General features: G+C 39.3%; 1 protein-coding gene across 1 annotated transcript in view; it reads left to right on the top strand.

The window, feature by feature from the left end:
• LOC116370074 (NLR family CARD domain-containing protein 3-like) overlaps window positions 1-18154 on the top strand; it is a gene marked incomplete at its 3' end in the record, with an annotated part of 97357 nt that extends 79203 nt beyond the window's left edge. The window contains exons 2-8 of the mRNA XM_031819677.1: window positions 1172-1270; window positions 12190-12303; window positions 12609-12693; window positions 12823-13051; window positions 13430-15197; window positions 15476-15649; window positions 17983-18154. Coding sequence (XP_031675537.1) covers window positions 1188-1270; window positions 12190-12303; window positions 12609-12693; window positions 12823-13051; window positions 13430-15197; window positions 15476-15649; window positions 17983-18154 — 2625 coding nt within the window. The remainder of the gene's footprint in view (window positions 1-1171; window positions 1271-12189; window positions 12304-12608; window positions 12694-12822; window positions 13052-13429; window positions 15198-15475; window positions 15650-17982) is intronic.
• Window positions 18155-19557: the final 1403 nt, after the last annotated feature.

Below are 19557 nucleotides of genomic sequence, written 5' to 3'. Positions count from 1 at the left end.
GTCACTGTGTTAACCACAACCAACATGTTGGATCTCTGTTTAGTTGTCACTGTGTTAACCACAACCAACATGTTGGATCTCTGTTTAGTTGTCACTGTGTTAACCACAACCAACATGTTGGATCTCTGTTTAGTTGTCACTGTGTTAACCACAACCAACATGTTGGATCTCTGTTTAGTTGTCACTGTGTTAACCACAACCAACATGTTGGATCTCTGTTTAGTTGTCACTGTGTTAACCACAACCAACATGTTGGATCTCTGTTTAGTTGTCACTGTGTTAACCACAACCAACATGTTGGATCTCTGTTTAGTTGTCACTGTGTTAACCACAACCAACATGTTGGATCTCTGTTTAGTTGTCACTGTGTTAACCACAACCAACATGCTGGATCTCTGTTTAGTTGTCACTGTGTTAACCACAACCAACATGCTGGATCTCTGTAGAGTTGTCACTGTGTTAACCACAACCAACATGCTGGATCTCTGTAGAGTTGTCACTGTGTTAACCACAACCAACATGTTGGATCTCTGTTTAGTTGTCACTGTGTTAACCACAACCAACATGTTGGATCTCTGTTTAGTTGTCACTGTGTTAACCACAACCAACATGTTGGATCTCTGTTTAGTTGTCACTGTGTTAACCACAACCAACATGATGGATCTCTGTTTAGTTGTCACTGTGTTAACCACAACCAACATGTTGGATCTCTGTTTAGGAGTCACTGTGTTAACCACAACCAACATGTTGGATCTCTGTTTAGTTGTCAATGTGTTAACCACAACCAACATGTTGGATCTCTGTTTAGTTGTCACTGTGTTAACCACAACCAACATGTTGGATCTCTGTTTAGTTGTCACTGTGTTAACCACAACCAACATGCTGGATCTCTGTTTAGTTGTCACTGTGTTAACCACAACCAACATGTTGGATCTCTGTTTAGTTGTCACTGTGTTAACCACAACCAACATGTTGGATCTCTGTTTAGTTGTCACTGTGTTAACCACAACCAACATGATGGATCTCTGTTTAGTTGTCACTGTGTTAACCACAACCAACATGTTGGATCTCTGTTTAGTTGTCACTGTGTTAACCACAACCAACATGTTGGATCTCTGTTTAGTTGTCACTGTGTTAATAACCACAACCAACATGTTGGATCTCTGTTTAGGGGTCAGTTCTCTAAAATGAGTCTCTCTGGAGCAAGAAAGAAGGGGGGCCCTGCCTCCAAAATGAGACTCTCTGGGGAACATGACACCAAAGCTAAGAGGTGAGATTACAATGTTGTTAGTTTCTAAAACGTGTTTCGACAATTTGTTCACATTTGTTATTTATCAGACAGTATTGCTTAGGGGAACCTTGTCTGTAAATTATTGTTGTTCTAAGATTTTAATTAATCGTTTTTTTGTGGATGAGTTTTGGTTTTTCAAAACGCTATATAGCTGGAATGGAATGTTTGTATCCTGTATATTAGACTGTGATATGTGGTTGTCTCACCAGCGCACACACACACACACACACACACACACACTTCTATCTTCCTAAAATATACAGAACAGCTAAAGTTCTGTATAGAACCCTTTATAGGAGGTTAGGAAGTGTCTGAGTATACAGTATATATAGACTATATATAGAACCCTTTATAGGAGGTTAGGAAGTGTCTGAGTATACAGTATATATAGACTATATATAGAACCCTTTATAGGAGGTTAGGAAGTGTCTGAGTATACAGTATATATAGACTATATATAGAACCCTTTATAGGAGGTTAGGAAGTGTCTGAGTATACAGTATATATAGAACCCTTTATAGGAGGTTAGGAAGTGTCTGAATATACAGTATATATAGAACCCTTTATAGGAGGTCAGGTAGTGTCTGAGTATACAGTATATATAGAATATATATAGAACCCTTTCTAGGAGGTTAGGAAGTGTCTGAGTATACAGTATATATAGAATATATATAGAACCCTTTATAGGAGGTTAGGAAGTGTCTGAGTATACAGTATATATAGAATATATATAGAACCCTTTATAGGAGGTTAGGAAGTGTCTGAGTATACAGTATATATAGAATATATATAGAACCCTTTATAGGAGGTTAGGAAGTGTCTGAGTATACAGTATATATATAGAACCCTTTATAGGAGGTTAGCCTGTCTGAGTATACAGTATATATTTAACCCTTTATAGGAGGTTAGCCTGTCTGAGTATACAGTATATATTTAACCCTTTATAGGAGGTTAGCCTGTCTGAGTATACAGTATATATAGAACCCTTTATAGGGCTCTTTGGTCAGAACTCTAGAGGTTCTTCTTCACTGAATTGATCTTCATTATATCTAAACACACTGGTGGTCAGGGAGGCATCTCTTTGTTTGAACGATGGTCCACGTCAACTCTGGCATTACAATACATACATTACAATACAACGTTGACCATTAGTTACAGCAAACAACAAACATGTCTCTTCTGCTCCGTTCTTAACCCCTCCTCTCTTCACTAGATGGACGGTAACTTTAGTGTTTAACCCCTCCTCTCTTCACTAGATGGACGGTAACTTTAGTGTTTAACCCCTCCTCTCTTCACTAGATGGACGGTAACTTTAGTGTTTAACCCCTCCTCTCTTCACTAGATGGACGGTAACTTTAGTGTTTAACCCCTCCTCTCTTCACTAGATGGACGGTAACTTTAGTGTTTAACCCCTCCTCTCTTCACTAGATGGACGGTAACTTTAGTGTTTAACCCCTCCTCTCTTCACTAGATGGACGGTAACTTTAGTGTTTAACCCCTCCTCTCTTCACTAGATGGACGGTAACTTTAGTGTTTAACCCCTCCTCTCTTCACTAGATGGACGGTAACTTTAGTGTTTAACCCCTCCTCTCTTCACTAGATGGACGGTAACTTTAGTGTTTAACCCCTCCTCTCTTCACTAGATGGACGGTAACTTTAGTGTTTAACCCCTCCTCTCTTCACTAGATGGACGGTAACTTTAGTGTTTAACCCCTCCTCTCTTCACTAGATGGACGGTAACTTTAGTGTTTAACCCCTCCTCTCTTCACTAGATGGACGGTAACTTTAGTGTTTAACCCCTCCTCTCTACACTAGATGGACGGTAACTTTAGTGTTTAACCCCTCCTCTCTTCACTAGATGGACGGTAACTTTAGTGTTTAACCCCTCCTCTCTTCACTAGATGGACGGTAACTTTAGTGTTTAACCCCTCTCGTCACTAGATGGACGGTAACTTTAGTGTTTAACCCCTCTCTTCACTAGATGGACGGTAACTTTAGTGTTTAACCCCTCCTCTCTACACTAGATGGACGGTAACTTTAGTGTTTAACCCCTCCTCTCTTCACTAGATGGACGGTAACTTTAGTGTTTAACCCCTCTGTGTCCAAGGACCAAACTTTTGAATATTATTTTCAGTGCGCCTCAAGTAGGCTGGAAACATGACATTTACAACAAAAAATTTTTCTGATAACTAGTTAATTGCATCCGCCATGGAGCCCAGTTTCATAACATTATGTTATGTTATATAGTAATCGCTAAAAAACAGGCCTTATTTTAGGTAATTCTTCTTCCTGCCAGCTCCTATTAGTTCTATTGAGCTCCGTGGAACCAACTCACCTTCTGAACGTTCTATTCCCAGCTCATTGTTCTGCGTCACAATGGCAGCTTCACCATTGTATCAATGACACCTGCCGGCATTAAGCTTGAACGCTGACGTCAGGTTACTTATTATTATTATTATAATTATTATTATAATTTTTTATTTATTTTTTTATTTTTTATTAACAACAAATCAATACATAAAGCACATGAGGGAACACAAGCATACATAGATTACAAACAATGGACAATCGAGCTAGGGGGTACAATATCACATTACAATTACACAAGGACCTTAAGGGACATGCATATACTTACAATTCTAACAGCTTTTTTGTTAGTAGAGCATTTAACCGTCTTAAAATACAGTTCAATTTCTTTTTGTAGGGTACGAAAATGTGGTTTTCTGTTTGTAAATTTACATTTGTGTATATGAAATTTGGCCAAAAGAATAATGAAATTAATTACATAAAAATGATTCCGCTTATTTCTATTGTATGTAAAGAATCCAAACAGTACATCTCTCCACAATAGTGTAAAATCTTCATAAATGTGTTCAATTATAAACCTACTGATGTCTTGCCACAGTTTTCTTACATGCATACAATGCCAAAAAAGATGCACAACTGTTTCTGGGTGGTCATTACAAAAGGAGCAATTTGAGTTGATGTTTTCCTTAAACTTCTTCATATAGTGGTTGGCAGGATAATATTTATGAATAATTTTAAAGGAAATTTCCTTAATTTTGTTAACAAGTAGGTATGTTTGTGGCAACATCCAAACTTTTTTCCAACAGATATTATCAATAAATCCATTCCAATAAGGCATGACATAAGGTATAGATACAACATCCTGCTGAAACAAGGATCGTATCGCTCTGTTGTTGAATGGACCAAAAGAGAAACAAATCTTTCCTACTGATGAGTCAACAGGGTCAATAGAAGGTAGGCTCTGAGGGTCAGGTCTTGACATGTTCCTGAATAACATAGCAACACCTGAGGGAATGGCATCTAAAACAATTGCAAAATCTTTAGGTGTTACAGGGACCTTGTAAAGTGATAAGAATTCTTTATAACTGAGTAAAAAACCCTCTGCATTTACCAGTTGGCTCACCAATAGGATATTATTTCTGAACCAATATTCTAAAAACAGAGAGGTATTTTTATACAATATATCCCGATTATTCCATATATAATATCTGTGTGGAGAAAAATTGTGTTTATAAATTATGGACCATGACAAGAGAACCTGCCGATGAAAAGCAGAAAGTTTCACTGGAACTTTGTCAATATTATAATTGCAAAACAACATGAAGTTAAGGCCACCAAAAGTAGAGAAGACATGATGAGGAATAAAATTCCAGATAGAAGTGGGTCTTCTTAGGAATTGTTTTATCCAAATGATCTTGAAAGTATTATTTAAAATCCAGAAAATTCAGTCCACCATTCTCATAAGTGTTCATTACAACAGTTTTCCTAATGTAATGGGTACGGTTTCTCCAAAGAAAGTTGAAAAGCATCTGGTCTATCTCCTTGCTTATTTTACGGTCAAGATATAAAGATAGAGCACCATATGTTAGTCTAGAGATACCTTCAGCCTTGGTTATCAGGAGTCTACCTTTTAAAGATAAGTCCCTCTGTAGCCATTGATTTAGTTTCTTCTGTTTTTTTTTAATAAGAGGGTTAAAATTTAGTAAGCCTCTAGACTCCTGATCCTTTGTAATGGTTATGCCTAAATATGGAAGTTCTTCTTTTACTGGAATACCATAATATGAAGGTGTCACACAATCTTTGACAGCCATGAGTTCACATTTCTTAATGTTAAGATATAGACCAGACGCTTTGGAAAAGGATTGTATCACATTGATCGATATGGGAATTTGGTTAGCGTCTTTCAGAAAAAGTGTAGTATCGTCAGCCAGCTGGCTTATAATAATTTCTTTACCAGCTATGGAAATACCTTGTACAGGACTATTATTTAAAGAATTTGCAAGAAGTTGGGTGATTAATAAAAACAGGTACGGAGAGATAGGACAACCTTGCCTAATTCCTCTCTTTAACTCAAATCTAGGTGAGGTGCCATATTTAAATTTGATAGAGCTGTTACCATCTGCATAGAGAGTCTTAATAGCCTTACAGAACAAATCCCCAAAGCCAAGTCTCCCAAGGGAGTGGAAGAGAAACTGATGCTCTACTGTGTCAAATGCTTTATAAAAATCTAAAAATAATATGAAGCTATCCTCAGTTATTAGGTCTGAGTAGTCAAGTACGTCTAATACTAGTCTGACATTGTTAGAAATGTCTGTTCCTCATGAAGCCAGACTGTGTTTCATCAATGATTGCATCCAGAACTTCTTTAATTATTTTTGCAAGTAGTGAGGCTAATATCTTATAGTCATTATTAAGAAGACAAATTGGACGCCAGTTATCGATGAGCAGCACTTCTTTTTTAGGCTTTAGGTATCAGTGTTATTAACCCCTGACTCATTGTAGGAGGGAGAACATTGTTTTTAATACTCTCTAAAAAGACTTCAAATAGGAAGGGAGCTACTTGTTCAGAAAATTATTTGTAAAATTCTGATGTAATTCCATCAACACCTGGTGATTTATTGTTCTTTGGATGTTTGATAGACTCTATAATCTCTTCAACTTTGATGGGTTCATCACACTGTTTAGATTCTATATCACTGATAGAGTGAACATTATTCAGTGAGTTAAAAAACATATCTGTGGATTCCTGACAGTACGTAGAGCTATACAAGTTTCTGTAAAAATTGCTGCAGTATTTAGCGATTAATTTTTGGTCATCTGTAATAACACCATCAATGTTTAACTTATGGATAGTGTTATTTTTAGAGTGAAATTTCTCAAGTCTAAAGAAATAGGATGAATTCTGTTCTCCCTCCTCAATCCATTTTTTCCTAGATCTAATAAAGGCTCCTTCTGCTTTTAATTTATATATATTATCCAGTTTATTTTGTAACTCAATTAGTTCCATCTTCTCCTCCCCCAAGAGGTCAGCTGGGGACCTCTGAGAAAGGGAAGTTATCTTAATGATCACCTTTTCCTCCTCAGCTCTTCTGGTCTTAGCAAGATTACTACCATATTTTCTAAGGTATTTGGACACCTCAAATTTAAAGAGCTCCCAGTTCTTGCAATAAGATTTTTCTTCACAAGCCCTTTCCCAAAAGTGTGAGAGCAGATCTTTAACCTCAAATGTAACTATATCATTATTTAATAATGAGCCATTTAGCTTCCAGTAGGATGTTCTACCAAGGTTCGTATCAGGGGTAAATATGTTGATATCAATGTAAATAGCCCTATGGTCTGTGAGGGGAGTTGTACAAATATTTGTAGTAACACCCTCACTATCAATACATTTGGATATAAGCCTAAAATCTATTCTGGATTGTCTGGAGCCTGTTTTGTTACTCCAAGTGAATGATCTTTCAGCCGGAAACCTCTCTCTCCATATATCAGTAAGATCAAACTTTTCCATAAAAAGTATTAAACCCAAATTCTGATTGGTTGGTCTACCTGGGGGCCATCTATCAGTTGAATTATCTATAGTAATGTTAAAGTCCCCTCCTATCAATAATAACGAATTGGGAAATTTAGATAACCAATGAAGTATATGTTTCTCTATAGATTCAAGCAACTCATCATTCTCATGTTTGGTGTTGTACCCGTAGAAGTTTACAGTAATGAGTGTAATGTCATTGTAACTGATCACAAGACAAATAAAGTGACCAAAGGGGTCACATTCCGAGTGTAGAATATTACCACCAAAGGTATTTTTCATTGTAGTGACACCAGCAGAGCGTTCAGATCCATGGGAAAGCCAAATATCGTTGCCCCACTGTGACCTCCAGAAGTTGGCATCAGCAGAAATTGAGTGAGACTCTTGAAAAAAGCTAAAATCTGTTCGAAATGATTTAGCAAATAGAAATAAGGCCTTGCGCTTCACACTGTTTCGTAATCCCCTAGCATTAAGAGATAATATAGACAAAGACAAAACAACAAAGATTATATAAAAGTATAAACTGTAGTAGGATGAGTCAAAGACGTAGGAGCAGTGAACGTAAACGATAAGGAACCGAGATCTGCACCATTTAAGTCAATTTAAAGTGAAAATAGCTTATTCCATAACCTTTGAAATTCAACTCAACTGGAAATTATGTTCAAGACCAAACCAAGGGTTCTTGTAGTAAGAGAGACTAAAAACCCTCTTTAGTGTAATCAGGAACTATTCTGAGAAATAAAACTAATAATAATTTAAATAAAAGGGTACCTACTATTTTAAGTACATATGAAAACTGATCATAAAATAATTGTATAACAAAATGTTTTACATATAAACGTTCCTAAGACCTTTTTTGGAAATAAGTATTAATAACTAAATAGAACAATAACCGTGTAAAGTCAGAGCAGACCTGTATGCCATTTAGGACAGTATCTTAGTTACTGTATACATAAATACATACAGCTTTCAATCTTCTTCGTAAGTTTATAAACAAAATAGGACTTCTGGTCATACAAGAACAAATTAATGAATTGAAATACCTGAGTATTCCTTTAAAATAGTCACCTGATGCTTGTTAGGTAAACCACATAAGGAAAATGAGAATACCATGGCTGAAACCATCAACCTGTTCCTTCTGGTGAGATTTTAGGGAGGAATATGGATTTCTGAACCGTTGATGAAACCTCGTCCTCCGACGAAGTAAGCAGCCTTCCCCTCACTTCGTGCTATCTTGATCGTTGGCCACAACTTGTTCCTTCTTTCTATGTCTTCCGGGCTGAGATGCTCGGCGAAACGCATACCATGGCTCTGAAGGAAGGCGTTCTTCCTAGCAGCTTTCCAGACAGCATCCCTGTAGAATCTGGTAGTGAATAGGATGATGATACCCCTGGGTCTTGAATCGCTTTGCTGTTGCTTCTTGCCGAGGCGATGTACAACGTCGATGGTATCACCAACTTTGTTCTTCTCTGCAGGCAAAACTTCTTGGCAGATACGGATAGCCTCTCCTCGCACATCTTCATTCTCCACCTCTGGCAAGCCGTAGAGTCTCAGGTTCCATTTTCTTGTGTATTGTTCCAGATCAGTGAGACGTCTATGGTAGACATTGTTATTCTTTTCCACCCTTTCCACATTTTTTTCAACTTTTGCCACTCTCGTTTTTACATCATTAATTTCACCACATGCAAACTCCAGTCTTTTTCAAGCCTTCGATAACCATGGTGTTCGCGCCTACCATTTTCTCAATGGCGTCACACCTGGAGTTGATGAGTAAGGAGAGGGTAGCCACGATGTCAGAGGTCATGTTGGGTTTTTTGGAGGGTGGAGGTTTGCACGGAGTAACCGGTAAAGAGGGGAATTCGTCATCTTCAGCATTCGAAAGCATGATATTATCCATAGGCCAAGTGTAGTTATGGCAGTTGTCTATAAGCACGTTTCTCTCTTGTTGATTAGCAATAGAACGGCAAACTTTTTCCTTTCTTTTTTTGTCACGACTTTGCATAGACATGCTGAAATAAATTATCCAATTATCATTCCAGTCACAGGAGAGGTCTTATATCTTGAACAAATAAAAATAATAATGACTAAACTTTAAAGATTTTTTTTTTTTTTCACAATCTTTCTGAAGTTTGGTACGGAGCTCGGTAAAAAAGCGTCTGTTCAAGCAGCCATCTTGGCCAATCTTCCCAGGTTACTTATTATTAACAGGGATACAGCTACTTGGCGAGCGTGATCACTGTTCGCCTGGATACACGTTGTGGTGACCCACAGTGCTAAACCTTAAACCTTTTCTGGTCATGGTTCCCATATTTGTTTTCAGAAAACGATATACCACCTAACTAAAACATATGTCCCTGTCCTCTTTTTCAAGACGTGGCCGATTTAAACAGCCAGAAGACATTTTTTAAATTAAGAAACAACACTTTTTTTTGATGACTTGTTTCTAAATGGCTGCTGGGTAATTTGATATGCATCGAAATGTTCGTTCGTAGACATCTGAGTGAAAGCTGCGCAGTTTCACTGAGTTAGAAAACAAATGGACAGGTCTAGCTCATTGATTGGTAGATCTGACGCAGTTGCTACCTCAGATTATGAGCCTAGCAGGTGTTGTGAATGAGTTATGTAGTACCCACAGAAGGCCACAGGGAGGAGCAAGAGAGCTATAAACCCATACTGTTTTTTTACCTTTAAATCCCTAAACCTAACAATCAAACCGAATGTATTTATAAAGCAGCATCTAACCCTACGTATTACCTATTTTAGCCTAAACCCTAATTATTTTAGAAACTGTTATAGTAATAATATTATGTTAGTAAATACCATTATAGTACTAAATAGCACTGATTATTTTGTTAATCTAAACCTGTCTCAGCATTTTGCTGTTTTTGTTTTGTTATTTTATTATATTTATTATTTCAAGGCAGAACACTTGATCAACAAGACACCTGTTTTATTTTTCATATGTGATTTGAACTGGGTGACCTAGTGACCTCTATGTGAAAGTCCAGAAATTGGCTTGGAAAAGATGGGGCAGGTTTGAGATCTAAGGAATTAATGAGAAAAATATACTTTATTTATCAGCTGCCCCACCAACGTCTGTCCGTGAATTAATAACTTTTTAGGAGAGAAAAAAAGTGAGGTATTGAATAGCAGGTATTGAATCCCAGGTAAATACCTCAACCTTAGTTTATATAAATGCATTATAAAAACTACTTAGGACAGCTCACGAGGTTTCCTAAATATCTGCCGACTAGATGGGACTAGAGACTTCATGCATAGTTATTAACCACCCACGTATACCCATAAGTGTAAAAATTCTTTATTCTCATCACTTATAAGACCAATGTTCTACTCTGAGACACTTTGGCGATATGGTCCCAGATCTCAACATATTGAATGTTTGTTTAACATAATAATAAAAAATGAATATTACTAATGTAACCCACTGTAAAGACTGGGTTTAGTTGGTTGTGTTGCACTGCTCATGTCCGCGTTCTGGAACTGTCCGCGTCTCCGTACAGAACTGTCCTCGTCTCCGTACAGAACTGTCCACGTCCCCGTACAGAACTGTCCGCGTCCCCGTACAGAACTGTCCGCGTCCACGTTCGGTGTGGCGCCAAGCCGGTTACGCGCAGAGTGGACTGAGGTGATCTTGGGGAATAACGACGGAGTTTGTTACAGTGTTGAGACACCGAAGTTTATTGTTCAATTTGCTTTTTTCTTTACGGTCAGGGACAGTGTGAGTGTAGCCAGATCCTTTTCACTTTCTATCCTTGTTTCATTTTGTTGTTCACCGGATTCGTCATCATCGAGATGAGGGCCAGAAACGACCTGCTAGTTATCCTAGCCAGTCGGTACAGCTCGGTAAGCTAGCTAGCTACTCTACCAGCAGCATCCTAGTTATCCTAGCTAGTCGGTACAGCTCGGTAAGCTAGCTAGCTACTCTACCAGCAGCATCCTAGTTATCCTAGCTAGTCGGTACAGCTCGGTAAGCTAGCTAGCTACTCTACCAGCAGCATCCTAGTTATCCTAGCTAGTCGGTACAGCTCGGTAAGCTAGCTAGCTACTCTACCAGCAGCATCCTAGTTATCCTAGCTAGTCGGTACAGCTCGGTAAGCTAGCTAGCTACTCTACCAGCAGCATCCTAGTTACCATAGCTACCACTACATCATCACCGGCTGTCTGCATTTCTTCTGGACCGATGGAGCTCCCCGGTTGTTTCTTCCACCTGTTAAATCCCGGTGAGGCTTCTCCCTCTCTCGTTGACGGATGCTGGCTACCTCTGTCCGGTTCTCCTCTCTTCACTAGATGGACGGTAACTTTAGTGTTTAAACCCTCTGTGTCCAAGGACCGAACTTTTGAATATTATTTTCAGGCCGCCTCAATAGCAGGTATTGAACACCGGGTAAATAATCACTAGTCAGAACCTCAACCTCAGTAGACATTCATTATAAAAAATCATCTTAATATCTGAAATTGTGAGTAAACAACCTCGAGAGTGCGTCTTCCAGCCCTCCAATAAATTACATAATTCAACCCTCCCGGTTAGTAAATTTACCTCAACATCCCCCGGAGAAGGCAGAGTAACGACACCAGCCTTTTAGCGGGGCTGACAGACTGACTACAACGCTCGCGACGCCAAATGAATTTCGTTATTAAAAATGACACACTGCTCGCGCCATTAACTAACGTCTGGAAGTCAGTTCTATTTGTGAAACTCTTCTTATGTTTCCCCATCTGAGCTCAGAGTAGATGAGAGATGTAATGTTTGTCTCTGTTGTGTTGAAGTCCAATCAAGCAGGAGAGACCAGCCTCCCCTGTTCCCAGCTGTGTGTCCATGAAGAGTGATAAGTCTATGGGTCATCCTATAGAGTTTAGAGAGGGAGACTTTTTTATCATATTCCTAAACAATATTAAACAAACACAACATTCCCTGTGTGTGTGTGTGCATGCTGTGTGTGTGTGTGTGTGTGTGTGTGTGTGTGTGTGTGTGTGTGTGTGTGTGTGTGTGTGTGTGTGTACTCCCTGGATGAGGAGATGTAATCTCATGTTTTGTCCACAGAAACCAACAGGAGAGATCAGCCTCCCCTGTTCCCAGCTGTGTGTCCATGAAGAGTGACCGGTCTATGGGTCATCCTATAGTGTTTAGAGAGGGAGACTTTTCTACTGAACAAAGGTAAGAAGAACTCATGGGTCCTGGTCAGTGAGTTAAACAACACTGTCTCTAGTCATTTCTCCTCTCCCATTTTCCCATTTATTGTTGTTGTTTTCATAATCCATAGGCTCATCATTTTGTCCATTTCCATAGTCCTAAAACAATATTAAACAAACACAACATTCCCTCCGTGTGTGTGTGTGTGTGTGTGTATGTGTGTGTGTGTGTGTGTGTGTGTGTGTGTGTGTGTGTGTGTGTGTGTGTGTGTGTGTGTGTGTGTGTGTCCTCCCTGGATGAGGATATGTAATCTCATGTTTTGTCCACAGAAACCAACAGGAGAGATCAGAGTCAGAGATTCTCAGTGGTCAGTCTTCCCAGAGTCATCAAACAGACCTGGCCTCCATATTCAGTGTATGTGGTCCTGTTATGTACATTTGTTTTTGTTTACCTCAAGTAATGTTGATCTGTCAATCATTCATTAATGTGTTAATGAGAAAGCATTTATTCTCTTGCTTAACTTATTTACTTGATTTATTTCAGTTGCTTGAAGAGAATATTATGACATTTGTGAAGAACGAGCTGAAGATGTTCAAGAGGATTCTTAGTCCAGAACTCCCAGAAGGCTTTGAGAGTCAGAAGCAGGATAAGGAAGTGGTGGATGCTGAAGATGAGAAGCAGGAGAGCAGTGCCAGAGAGGGGGCTCTGAAGATCACACTGCACATCCTGAGGAAAATGAACCAGAAGGAGCTTGCTGACACACTGGAGAAATGTAAGATTTGTCTGCCTCATGTTGAATGATGTTTTATAACATTTAAAAGCTGTAGCTAAAGTACAGCTAAAGTAGCTGTGTAACTCAATGATATTGTAGCAGCCTTAACACAACACCTAGTGACCTCATCAAGTAGCAGCAGGGACGTGTTGTGGTGATTAATTTAGAGAGAGAGAACATTAATAATACCATCAATAATACCAATAATAATATAATCAGTCACACCAGTCTGTAATGCATTATGAAAACATTTACACATTTATACAGTCAGTTAAGATAATAAATTATTATAATGTACAACTTTATAACAGTCCTACAATACTGTAGACATTAAAACAGACGTAATATTAATATCCTCTGTGTTATTTCTAGATTCAGATGAGCTCGCTGTGATTTGCCAACGTGAACTCAAATCTAATCTAAAGAAGAAGTTTCAATGTGTATTTGAGGGGATCGCTAAACAAGGAAACCCAACACTTCTCAATAAGATCTACACAGAGCTCTACATCACAGAGGGTGGAACAGGAGAGGTCAATAATGAACATGAGCTGAGACAGATTGAGACAACAACCAGGAAACAAGCAAGACCAGAGACTGCAATCAAATGTAATGACATCTTCAAACCCTTAACTGGACAAGACAAACCTATCAGAACTGTGCTGACAAAGGGAGTCGCTGGCATTGGAAAAACAGTCTCTGTGCAGAAGTTCATTCTGGACTGGGCTGAAGGAAAAGCAAATCAGGATGTCCAATTTGTATTTTCATTCCCTTTTCGGGAGCTGAATTTGATGAAAGAGGACAAACACACTTTCATTGAACTTCTTAATCACTTCTCAATGGAAACCAAACAATCAGGAATCTCCATCTACAACAAGTACAAAGTTCTGTTCATCTTTGATGGTCTGGATGAGTGCCGACTGCCCCTAGACTTCCAGAAGAACAAGATCTGTTGGGACGTCACAGAGTCAACCTCAGTGGATGTTCTGCTGACAAATCTCATCGAGGGAAATCTGCTTCCCTCTGCTCTCCTCTGGATAACTACCCGACCTGCAGCAGCCAATAAGATCCCTTCAAGGTGTGTTGACCAGGTAACAGAGGTACGAGGGTTCAATGACCCACAGAAGGAGGAGTACTTCAGGAAGAGATTCAGTGATGAGGACCTGGCCAGCAGAATCATCTCACACATAAAGACATCAAGGAGCCTCCACATCATGTGCCACATTCCAGTCTTCTGTTGGATTTCTGCAACAGTCCTTGAACACATGTTGAGTACAGACAAGAGGGAAGAGATGCCCAAGACTCTGACTGAGATGTACACACACCTTGTGGAGTTTCATACCAAACAGAAGAATGAAAAGTATCTTGAGAAAGAAGAGACAGGTCCACACTGGAATAAAGAGAGCATTCTGTCACTGGGAAAACTGGCTTTTCAACAGCTTGTGAAGGGCAATCTGATTTTCTATGAAGAAGACCTGAAAGAGTCTGGCATTGATGTCAATGAAGCCTCAGTGTACTCAGGATTGTGCACACAGCTCTTTAAAGAGGAATGTGGGCTGTACCAGGACAAGGTGTTCTGCTTTGTTCATCTGAGCATTCAGGAGTTTCTGGCTGCTGTATATGTGTTCCTCTCATTCATCAACAACAATGAGAATATAATGAACAAACTGCAAACAAAAGACGAGCCTGAAGTTACTTTCTACAAGAGTGCTGTGGATAAAGCCTTACAAAGTGAGACGGGAAACCTGGACCTCTTCCTCCGCTTCCTTCTGGGCCTCTCACTGGAGTCCAATCAGAAGCACTTACGAGGTCTACTGACAAAGACAGGAAGCAGCTCACAGAGCCATGAAGAAACAATCGAGTACATCAAGGAGAAGATCGGGGAGGATCTCTCTCCAGAGAGGAACATCAATCTGTTCCACTGTCTGAATGAACTGAATGACCATTCTCTAGTGGAGGAGATCCAAAGATACCTGAGCTCAGGAAGTCTCTCAGAAGATGAAATGTCACCTGCACAGTGGTCAGCTCTGGTCTTTGTGTTGCTGACTTCAGAAAAGGAGCTGGATGTGTTTGACCTGAAGAAATACTCCAGATCAGAGGAAGGTCTTCTGAGGCTGCTGCCAGTGGTCAAAGCCTCCAGAGTTGCTCTGTGAGTAAATAAAATGACGTATAAGAACTAATCATCAGGAAGAAATATTCAGTTTAGAGAAAAATATATATTATAATATGTGTATAATATTATATTGAACAACATACTGAATTAATGCATTGATTTTCACATTAGTATAACAATATGACCATACAATTCTAGGAAACGGAAGATGAATCTATATGTTGTTTGAGAGAATAAACCAAATGCATTGTCCCTCTACACTACTGGTGTTAAATTAACAGTGTGTTTGTGAAATCATGATGATCTCTTTGCAGGTTGTCAGGCTGTGGAGTCACAGAGGAAGGCTGTGCTTCTCTGGTCTCAGCTCTGAGGTCAAACCCCTCACACCTGAGAGAGCTGGACCTGAGTAACAACGACCTGAAGGATTCAGGAGTGAAGCTGCTCTCTGATGGACTGGGGAATCCCCACTGTAAACTGGAGACTCTGAGGTCAGTATTCCTGTAGTTGGTCAACAAGTGATAACTGTACCTCACTGTCTAAATAGATATGGTGTGGACTGTATACTCAATACAATCTAAATCTGATTCCTCACTGTCTGTCTTCTGACTGATTCTGCTTTTTAAACTGGTCTGGTCAGTCTACTATAATATTTGTACTATACATGTTTCTATCTACAAGTAATATGATCATTTGTCAATTCTAATAATGAAACATCCATTTATAAATAGATATGGCAGGTTTCAGGACACTGATGTATCTGAATATGTTGAAAAAATGACTGCCACTATTTTCACCACCAAAGAATATCAGTGTGATTTTAATATGATTTGACTCTTTGCAGGCTGTCAGGCTGTCTAGTCACAGAGGAAGGCTGTGCTTCTCTGGTCTCAGCTCTGAGGTCAAACCCCTCACACCTGAGAGAGCTGGACCTGAGTAACAATGACCTGAAGGATTCAGGAGTGAAGCTGCTCTCTGCTGGACTGGGGAATCCCCACTGTAAACTGGAGACTCTGAGGTCAGTATTCCTGTAGTTGGTCAACAAGTGAAAACTGTTCACCAGATCCACATGTGTTTACCAGACACACATAGTCCACACCATATGTGTTTGGACAGTGATGCTTACAGTTTTACATTTGGTGCTCTACTCCAGCATTTAGGATTTGAGGTAGAATGTTTCATATTAAGAGACAGTACAGAATGTCACCTTTTATTTGAGGTTGATGGTGAGAGGTTAGCATGTTTTGTTGTAGCCTCTGTTATTGGTAATGGTGAGAGGTTAGCATGTTTTGTTGTAGCCTCTGTTATTGGTAATGGTGAGAGGTTAGCATGTTTTGTTGTAGTCTCTGTTATTGGTAATGGTGAGAGGTTAGCATGTTTTGTTGTAGCCTCTGTTATTGGTAATGGTGAGAGGTTAGCATGTTTTGTTGTAGTCTCTGTTATTGGTAATGGTGAGAGGTTAGCATGTTTTGTTGTAGTCTGTTATTGGTAATGGTGAGAGGTTAGCATGTTTTGTTGTAGCCTCTGTTATTGGTAATGGTGAGAGGTTAGTATGTTTTGTTGTAGTCTCTGTTATTGGTAATGGTGAGAGGTTAGCATGTTTTGTTGTAGCCTATGTTATTGGTAATGGTGAGAGGTTAGCATGTTTTGTTGTAGTCTCTGTTATTGGTAATGGTGAGAGGTTAGCATGTTTTGTTGTAGCCTCTGTTATTGGTAATGGTGAGAGGTTAGCATGTTTTGTTGTAGTCTCTGTTATTGGTAATGGTGAGAGGTTAGCATGTTTTGTTGTAGTCTGTTATTGGTAATGGTGAGAGGTTAGCATGTTTTGTTGTAGCCTCTGTTATTGGTAATGGTGAGAGGTTAGTATGTTTTGTTGTAGTCTCTGTTATTGGTAATGGTGAGAGGTTAACATGTTTTGTTGTAGCCTCTGTTATTGGTAATGGTGAGAGGTTAGCATGTTTTGTTGTAGTCTCTGTTATTGGTAATGGTGAGAGGTTAGCATGTTTTGTTGTAGTCTCTGTTATTGGTAATGGTGAGAGGTTAGCATGTTTTGTTGTAGTCTCTGTTATTGGTAATGGTGAGAGGTTAGCATGTTTTGTTGTAGCCTCTGTTATTGGTAATGGTGAGAGGTTAGTATGTTTTGTTGTAGCCTCTGTTATTGGTAATGGTGAGAGGTTAGTATGTTTTGTTGTAGTCTCTGTTATTGGTAATGGTGAGAGGTTAGTATGTTTTGTTGTAGTCTCTGTTATTGGTAATGGTGAGAGGTTAGCATGTTTTGTTGTAGCCTCTGTTATTGGTAATGGTGAGATGTTAGCATGTTTTGTTGTAGTCTCTGTTATTGGTAATGGTGAGAGGTTAGTATGTTTTGTTGTAGCCTCTGTTATTGGTAATGGTGAGAGGTTAGCATGTTTTGTTGTAGTCTCTTATTGGTAATGGTGAGAGGTTAGCATGTTTTGTTGTAGCCTCTGTAACGTTCTCACTCATTATGATTCATTCACGATCTTTCTCAGTCAGGCTTGATGTTGTCATTGTGTTCGAGGAATATGGGACCAGATAAACTTTTGTCTAATGTAATACACTTTAAGTGTCAGAATAGTTATGACTTCTTCAAAAGGGGGACTAGATACATAAAATGCTTTTAATTTTTCTAAACGTTGAAACAGAAATGTATGAAAATATCCTCAAATAAAAGGTGACATTATAAACTGTCACCTCATATGAAACATTTGATCTGAAATCCAAAATGCTAACAGTGTAAGCAGGGAAAGCTAAGCAAAATATTTTAATATAACCTGTCTGTCATTGTATTTCTCTGTGTTTGCAGACTCACTGTCTGTAAACTCACAGACACATCCTGTAAAGTGTTGGCCTCAGTTCTCAGTTCAAACCCCTCACCCCTGAGAGAGCTGGACCTGAGTAACAATGACCTGAAGGATTCAGGAGTGAAGCTGCTCTCTGCTGGACTGGGGAATCCCCACTGTAAACTGGAGACTCTGAGGTCAGTATTCCTGTAGTTGGTCAACAAGTGATAACTGTTCACCAGATCCACATGTGTTTACCAGACACACATAGTCCACACCATATGTGTTTGGACAGTGAAGCTTACAGTTTTAAATTTGTAAACTGGAGACTCTGAGGTCAGTATAATATATATTGTGGACTGTATACTCAATACAATCTAAATCTGATACCTCACTGTCTTAATAGATATGGTGTGGACTGTATACTCAATACAATCTAAATCTGATACCTCACTGTCTTAATAGATATGGTGTGGACTGTATACTCAATACAATCTAAATCTGATACCTCACTGTCTTAATAGATATGGTGTGGACTGTATACTCAATACAATCTAAATCTGATACCTCACTGTCTAAATAGATATGGTGTGGACTGTATACTCAATACAATCTAAATCTGATACCTCACTGTCTAAATAGATATGGTGTGGACTGTATACTCAATACAATCTAAATCTGATTCCTCACTGTCTAAATAGATATGGTGTGGACTGTATACTCAATACAATCTAAATCTGATACTTTGATAATTTATAATAATGATACACTATTTTATGAATAGATATGGCAGATTTCAGGATACTGATATATCTGAATATGTTGAAAAAATATACTGCCACTATTTTCACCACCAAAGAATATCAGTGTGATTTTAATATGATTTGACTCTTTGCAGGCTGTCAGGCTGTCTAGTCACAGAGGAAGGCTGTGCTTCTCTGGTCTCAGCTCTGAGGTCAAACCCCTCACACCTGAGAGAGCTGGACCTGAGCTACAATCACCCAGGAGACTCAGGAGTCAGACTGCTCTCTGCTGGACTGGAGGATCCACACTGCAGACTGGAGAAACTCAAGTATGATAAACATTCTTACCATTACTTACTTAGACAAAGTTATGTCTCCAGTGTGTGTGTGTGTCTCCTGTGTGTGTGTGTGTGTGTCTCCAGTGTGTGTGTGTGTGTGTCTCCAGTGTGTGTGTGTGTCACCAGTGTGTGTGTGTGAGTGTGTGTCACCAGTGTGTGTCACCAGTGTGTGTGTTAGTGTCTCCAGTGTGTGTGTGTGTGTGTCTCCAGTGTGTGTGTGTGTGTGTGTCTCCAGTGTGTGTGTGTGTGTGTGTGTCTCCAGTGTGTGTGTGTGTGTCTCCAGTGTGTGTGTGTGTGTGTGTTAGTGTCTCCAGTGTGTGTGTGTGTCACCAGTGTGTGTGTGTGTGTCTCCAGTGTGTGTGTGTGTTTCCAGTGTGTGTGTGTGTGTGTGTGTCACCAGTGTGTGTGTGTGTTTGTGAGTGTGTGTCACCAGTGTGTGTGTGTGTGTCACCAGTGTGTGTGTGTGTGAGTGTGTTAGTGTCTCCAGTGTGTGTGTGTGTCTCCAGTGTGTGTGTGT

The sequence above is a fragment of the Oncorhynchus kisutch genome, unplaced genomic scaffold (genome assembly GCF_002021735.2).
Source record: "Oncorhynchus kisutch isolate 150728-3 unplaced genomic scaffold, Okis_V2 scaffold2442, whole genome shotgun sequence".
In the NCBI taxonomy this organism is placed as follows: domain Eukaryota; kingdom Metazoa; phylum Chordata; class Actinopteri; order Salmoniformes; family Salmonidae; genus Oncorhynchus; species Oncorhynchus kisutch.
The sequence above is the reverse complement of the archived record's forward strand: the minus strand, read 5'-3'. Positions and strand labels throughout refer to the sequence as shown.